The sequence below is a fragment of the Sinocyclocheilus rhinocerous genome, unplaced genomic scaffold (genome assembly GCF_001515625.1).
Source record: "Sinocyclocheilus rhinocerous isolate Xijiao unplaced genomic scaffold, SAMN03320098_v1.1 scaffold1763, whole genome shotgun sequence".
NCBI classification, from domain to species: domain Eukaryota; kingdom Metazoa; phylum Chordata; class Actinopteri; order Cypriniformes; family Cyprinidae; genus Sinocyclocheilus; species Sinocyclocheilus rhinocerous.
This window is the reverse complement of record NW_015640500.1, coordinates 176159-183831: the sequence shown is the minus strand read 5'-3', so window position 1 is coordinate 183831 and position 7673 is coordinate 176159. Positions and strand designations below refer to the sequence as shown.

General features: G+C 35.4%; 1 protein-coding gene across 1 annotated transcript in view; it reads left to right on the top strand.

The window, feature by feature from the left end:
* LOC107753303 (26S protease regulatory subunit 8) overlaps positions 1-1303 on the top strand; it is a 6865-nt gene extending 5562 nt beyond the window's left edge. The window contains exons 11-12 of the mRNA XM_016569434.1: positions 810-896; positions 1027-1303. Coding sequence (XP_016424920.1) covers positions 810-896; positions 1027-1080 — 141 coding nt within the window. The 3' untranslated portion in view covers positions 1081-1303. The remainder of the gene's footprint in view (positions 1-809; positions 897-1026) is intronic.
* The last annotated feature ends 6370 nt before the right edge of the window (positions 1304-7673 follow it).

The following is a 7673-nucleotide window of genomic DNA, read 5'->3' as shown; positions in this document are numbered from 1 at the left end:
AACAAAATGTTGTGCTTTTATAAAATAAAGGATACATGCATAGAAAGCTTTAAATTACTACTTTAAAACTAAATAAAACAAATCTAAAACAAAATTTCTTTCATTATAAAATCCGTAAAGATGCACTTCTCTCTAAAGGCATGTCTAATGAGGAGATAGCGAGTCAGGATCTTCATCTTTGCGACACGGACTCAGAAAACACTAATTTATTAATAAATAACTCAAATATCTCCTTACTATTTGCCCCTGACACATTCATGGTAATTACTTTTGCTGGGGCTTTGCGGCACGCTTTAGCCTATTGCGTGCGTTTTTTGCTGTTATGTGCAAGGATATGTTTGCAGATTCTGCACTGCACATGACCAGTTTGGCTCACTGTTTGTGGTGGTAATCGAATCAAAACTGTACCAAAATGCAGCTTGTCCCGAAGCATTGGGAACTTTTAGTAACTCCCCACACTCCAACTTCTCCCTGATGCTCTGCATGGTCTACTGTCACCTGTATGCTAATGCATGCGTATATGCGTTGCGTATTGCATAGGCGATGTATAATATTTATAATATAATCAATATAACAATATTTCATACAGTAGCCTATGTGCTGCCTGCGCGTATATGGGCACAATAAAAGGAGAGAAGCTGAATGAGCCTAAGCCCGATCTGTTTAAAATAAAAAAAATTAAAAATGGCCCAACTCAGCGTGTCGGGACCCGACGGGCTTGCAGACCTCTAAAGGTGAGGTCTCAGTCATTTACAGACATCTATACGCCACATTTCAACAAGCTGTTTTTATTTGTGCTTGTCTGACAGGGTGTCTGCACAGAGGCAGGGATGTATGCTCTGAGAGAGAGGCGAGTCCACGTTACCCAAGAAGATTTTGAAATGGCAGTAGCAAAGGTACTGAAATCATTTTCTTTTTCGATCGTGCTTTTGGTACAAATAATATTTAAACCTACCAATTCTTTTTATGGGAAAATATTTGTTTTCCGTGGATAGCTCTCATTTATAATATACTGTATGTTTACAGGTGATGCAGAAAGACAGTGAGAAAAACATGTCCATCAAGAAGCTCTGGAAGTAAACATTAGACTATGTAATGTGCACTTTTTTTGTGTCTTTAAGTTGCTTCATCACCCAAATGTATTCAAAATAAATTGTTTCTCAATTAGCATGATCTGTTTTTCTTTCCACTTGTTAAAAAAACTGCACTTAGAAATGCACTTACATTGACAAAAGTTGATTGTCACATAGACCTTCACTGTAACGGCTTAAATGATTTTTTGAAGACAAAGGCCAAAGAAGAAGAAAAAAAAGCACAGAATCCCCAAACTAAAAGTAACGACCTAAATTAGAACTTCATTCGCACACAGAAGCATTTGTAACTACATTGCATGATTATGAATCTTTAATGCGGAGTATGCATTGTTTCAGTCTTTTCTGTCCAGGACATTTGAATTGGAATGATGCATTTGCTGGGTTTCAAATAAAAGCATATGTATTTATCAGAGAAGAGGAGACTTTACATTTAAAAGAGCTCTTTCGCTTAATGAGTGTGAATTTGAATTAGAGTCTGAATTCTTTCATTAGTCCAATGCTGGTTTTGTGGTTAAACATGAGTTATTTGTTCCTAATTGTCATTTCATTAAAATGAGCTCAATACTGTCAAAATTCTTAACATGGACATCAAAACACTTTTTAATTTTCCCATGACCAGAAAAGTCCACCACTTTGTTTTCAGATTTAAAAAAAAAAAAAAAAAGGGGGGGAATTGATTGCATAATAACTAGAGCATTGTGGGAAATAAGCCAAGATACTTTAACTGAAATAAATGTTAATAAAAGTTCACTAATGTATTCTAAGAGATGTATAAAGTAATTACAAATGTTCATGGATTGAAACTCTGATTGTTAATATAATAAAAAATTAAATGCATTATTTAAAACCAGCTTGAAAAAAATCTGTTCATTTGATTCTAGTTCTGTTTTAAATTTGATGTCTGTATCAGAAATGAAATGGAATTGAAAGTCATTCTCAGTTCTGCATGGTGTAAACTGTGCTGTTTACAAACCCAACCCCGGATGACTGCTGCCAGTAAGTGTGCAGCTCAAAGTCCTCTACAGACGTTCCAGTCACTTTTGGAAAGCACGTACAGTCTAACTGACTTTGACTTCCACTTTCTTCTGCTTTGGGTCTGATGACATAACAACTGTGAGTATGGCATTTCTAAAAAAAAAACTAGAATGTTAAAACGGTGCATACTTTTTACAACAGTTTTAATTCAACTAATCGAAGTTCCTGAAAGAAAAAAAATAGAATAAACAGTTCGGCGATAAGGAGCTTGCTTGAGGCTATGAAAAGCACATTGTTATAGATTTAAGATGCTTTTTAAACCATATGTGACCCTGGACCACAAAACCAGTCTTGAGTGTCAATTTTTCGAAATTGAGATTTATACGTCATCTGAAAGCGTCAATCTTGAATAAATAAGCTTTCCACTGATGTATGGTTTGTTAGGATAGGACAATATTTGGCCGAGATACAACTATTTGAAAATCTGGAATCTGAGGGTGCAAAAACAGCAAAATATTGAGAAAATCGCCTTTAAAGTTGTCCAAATGAAGTTCTTAGCAATGCATATTACTAATCAAAAATGAAGTTTTGATATATTTACGGTAGGAAATTTACAAAATATCTTCATGGAACATGATCTTTACATAATATCCTAATGATTTTTGGCATAAAAGAAAAATCTATAATTTTGACCCATACAATGTAGTTTTGGCTATTGCTACAAATATACCCCAGCGACTTAAGACTGGTTTTGTGGTCCAGGGTCACATATTGATGTTCACATATATCCTAGACACTTTCTGACTCTTTTTCCTTCACTATCCACTCCAACTCATTAATTTAGTTTGAAATGAAAGTGTTAGGTTTGAAAAACTTTTCTCGTGGGCACCATTTATATTTGTCTACAAAAGTAATTTAAGATCGTTAGAGACAAATTCAGACGTAGTTTAAAACTACAAGTAGTTTTTTTTTTTTTACATATTTTGACATTTGACAACCTGAACACAACAGGGGCCCGCTATGTGAAATATTTACTTTTTATGGTATTCTAAATGGTTATACCAGGTATAACTATGTCAAAAATAAAAAATAAAGCTTCATGGAACATGATCTTTACATAATATCCTAATGATTTTTGGCATAAAAGAAAAATCTATAATTTTGACCCATACAATGTAGTTTTGGCTATTGCTACAAATATACCCCAGCGACTTAAGACTGGTTTTGTGGTCCAGGGTCACATACTGATGTTCACATATATCCTAGACACTTTCTGACTCTTTTTCCTTCACTATCCACTCCAACTCATTAATTTAGTTTGAAATTAAAGTGTTAGGTTTGAAAAACTTTTCTCGTGGGCACCATTTATATTTGTCTACAAAAGTAATTTAAGATCGTTAGAGACAAATTCAGACGTAGTTTAAAACTACAAGTAGTTTTTTTTTTTTACATATTTTGACATTTGACAACCTGAACACAACAGGGGCCCGCTATGTGAAATATTTACTTTTTATGGTATTCTAAATGGTTATACCAGGTATAACTATGTCAAAAATAAAAAATAAAGCAAAAATGTAAAAAGTATATATATAGCTGACTTTAAAATGTAAGTATCCCTCACACAAAGATGATTGATTTTGGGGGTCCATGCCATCTAAAAGACTGAAAATCACATTCATTTTTATTTAGGGGGAAAAAGCTTAAACCTCTATTTCTTTAATTTTTTAAAAATAATTTATGCGTTTTAATACACAGTCTTTGCATTTTGACTTTAATATCCACAAAAAAAAAAAAAATTCAGAAATAAAAATCTTTCGGTAATACTTTAGTTTAGGGACCAATTGTCACTATTACTTAATTGCTTATTTGCATGTATATTACTAGCATATTGACTGTTTATTAGTACTTATAAAGCACATATTAATGCCTTATTCTGCATGACCATATTTTAGATCCATAATCCTACCCAATACCTAAACTTAACAACTACCTCATTATATTAACAATTAATAAGCAGCAAATTGGTAGATTTTTGAGGCAAAAGTCATAGTTAATAGTTAGTTAATAGAGAGAACTGGTCTCTAAAGTGTGACCAAACTTTCACTATAGAAGATGTATTCAAATCCGTGTATGTATCAGCTGCATTTTTTAATACATTCATAGATCTGTACACGAATAGTGAGCCCATTAAAGTCATTAAATCAATTGCATTTTACACAAAGCTATGGTAACTTGTCCTGATCACGTACAGATGTACATTGATATTTAATATTAATATTTAACATTTTTTTCTCTGCAGACTTTCCTGCCCACTTTAATGGCTGATTATATACTTTACTATATCCAGTAAGTATGACGCTCATCAGATCTTCGTAAGATCTTTCTGTATGTAAGCAATACGTTGTTTGTCTGATGATGCAGGACGTGGCTGACGCCGCTGCTGGTTTTGACTGTGAGTCTGTGCATACTGAGGTACTGCTGCAAACTCTGCAGTAAAGTCTCAGACACTGACTCGGATCTCGACCTGTCGAACAGCGACCATGTCTACGTGATTCCCAATCCCATTCATGTGAGAGAAGAGAGAGACGAACGAGACGAGACAAACTCTCATGATGATTCTGAGTTCACACCACCACCATATGAGCTAGTGTGTCCGCCACCATCATATGCAGAGGTACATCTGTCTATCTATCTAAAAAGCTAAACTGGTCTTAGATTGTCAACCAGTCTACTTTTCAGATGGTCAGGGTTTGTCATTAGCTCAAACTAACTAATACCTACTAAGCTAGTTTTATCTACAGAATGCATTTCTATGCACAGTATGTTGAAATGCTGTTTCAACAGACTTCTGATACTTTTAATTGTTTTGTTTTTTTTACAGTCCAGCTTTAAATTAAGCATTTCTGATGTTCGAGGTACTCCAGATTCAGAGATGGACACTTCCAACATGCCGCCTCCACCGTACAGCCCACCTTTAAATATGATGTCACAATCATCCAGCCATCAACAATAGACACTGCTGAATATATATTTTTGTAGGTGTGATGATAGCTAGTAGAACTAATGCATCTTTTTATTCTCATAACTGGACTTGTGTATGTGAAAGTTCATACCAAATAGGCAGAGCAGTTGGCATTTTCCCTGGAACTTGGTACAATTTTCCAGATCAATCATTCAGCACTAGATAAGTCGCTGTTTTAATGAGCAAATGAACCAAAGTCTGTCATACGGTTACTCAACAGTCCCACAGGAAGATCTTTACAGTTTTTACGTCAGAGATATTTCTTATCTTAAGAACAAGAAGTTTATTGCTTTTGCGAACCATGTCGAGAGGAGTGGCTGAAATGCAACCATATTTTTTTGTAACTATGTAAATCCTTAATTACTGGGATAAATTCAGTTAAAGGGGTCATATGACGTTGCTAAAAATAACATTATGTTGAGTATTTGGTGTAATGCAATGTGTTTATGTGGTTTAAGGTAAAAATTTCTCCTCTATGCCCCACCTTTCTGAAATGCGTCGATTTTTACAAAGCTCATCGGTCTGAAAAGCGAGGTGTGCTCTGATTGGCCAGCTATCCAGTGCGTTGTGATTGGCTGAATACCTCAAGCGTGTGACGGAAATGTTACGCCCCTTACCATACTGTGATGCCGTGTCCCAGCGCGATGAGGCAACACCAATAAAACCCATTACAAACGAGGCATTAGTTGCGTCCAATGGGGACATAATTACTGATCATAATGACTTACACTGTCATTTTACGAAACATAAAACCATGTCTGCATTTGTGATCGGGCTTGCGGCAGCCACATGTGACGACCCCGGGCTGGACTCCGCTTCGTCCACGGTGAAAGCCGATCCGGCGATCGACCGCGCGAAGTTGATGTATTTCCTCAGCGACCAGCACGGATCAGCTCTAGGCATGACGAAGCGGATATCGTCCTCTTTTGGAAGGCCAAACAAAGTAGTTTCGCTTTCACAACGAAACACACAGCGTCTTCATGACATGGCGGCGGCAACAACAATACTACAGCGAGAATAAAAGTTACGCCTTCTTTCTTAACATGAACATTTGGGAGGTGTTATGCAAATCTTCCCACACAGTGACGTAGACATGTGGGGGCGTGTTAGAATGAGGCGTTTTAGGAGGGTGTGGACAAGTCTTAAATTTTATAAAGAACATCTCTTTGGGTTTGAGACTTTAGTCTTTGCAACTTTAGGGATCTTATCTATGCACGAACAGCTTGTAACACTCCAAAGAGAAAGGAAAATTTGAAATTGCATCATATGACCCCTTTAAAATCTACATTAGACATGTTGGTAACACTTTAGTTTAGTGACCAATTCTCACTCTTAAGTAGTTGCTTATTAGGATGCATATTACTAGTATAATGACTGTTTATTAGTACTTATAAAGCACATATTAATGCCTTATTCTGCATGACCACATTTTAGATCTCTTAATCCTGCCCCATACCTAAACTTAACAACTACCTTATTAACTATTAATAAGCAGCAATTAGGAGAACTAAAGTGTGACCGAAACGTATATGAACTAAATGGTAACACTTTATTTTGATAGTCCACTTTGAACATTCTATTATAGCTGCTTTGCAACTGCATGTCAACTAGTGTATTAGTAGACTGTCTAACATCTGCTAACACTTTATTTTGATGATCCCCCCAATAGACATTCTGCTGACTTTAAGTAACTTTGTAAGTAAATGTCAACTTATTCTACTAACCCTAACCAAACACTCTGCTAATATTCTAAAGAGAGTTAGATGACAATGACATGTAGTTTCAAATGAATGAGTTAGTTGACATGACATTGCAAAGTTACTTAGTAGAATGTCTAAAGGAGACTATGGAAATAAATGAATATGAAAACCTGAGTGAGTGAGTGAGTGAGGTAGGTAGCTAGGTAGGTAGAACTAGTTGACTGTGAGTGACCGGATGCAGAAGACCAAATGAATCTGATTTCTCAAGCAACAGTTTAGAAATCAATAAAAGTAAATGTAGCACCATTTTAAAGCAGGTATTATGCAGAATTGAAGAAATTCTTATAGCTTCATTTTATGCTTATCAGGATAGATTATTTATTCCAGGACTAAACATCCTGTGCTTTCACCTAATTCATTACTGTTCTGTAAATGTTAATCATAACTTGTTTTTTGACACAGACACATGCACATGCAATGTAATGTAGGGTTAAACCACTATATGAAAATATCTTGGCTACCTCATGAAGTAAGATGCGATGTGAATATTTTAAAAGGTGTTTTGAAGTATCTTCGGGAAGACCGGGTGAGCTCTATGAGCCCTGCTTTCCAATATAAATGTACTGCTGCTTTTCAATAAAATATTGAATCTTCTGTGGAAATTGTGGATGACTGTGCAGTGTGTACACTGAATAACAAATTTAATACAATGATCTTTGATCTTTGTGAAGAAACACTGTCCACCACAAGACCCATATGTCCTTCTGTCTTATATAATTACTGGTATCTATTGATAAACTGGTGTAAAAAGCTATATATGTGCGCACACAAGGGGAAAATAATTTAAGAACCATATATATATATATATATATATATATATAT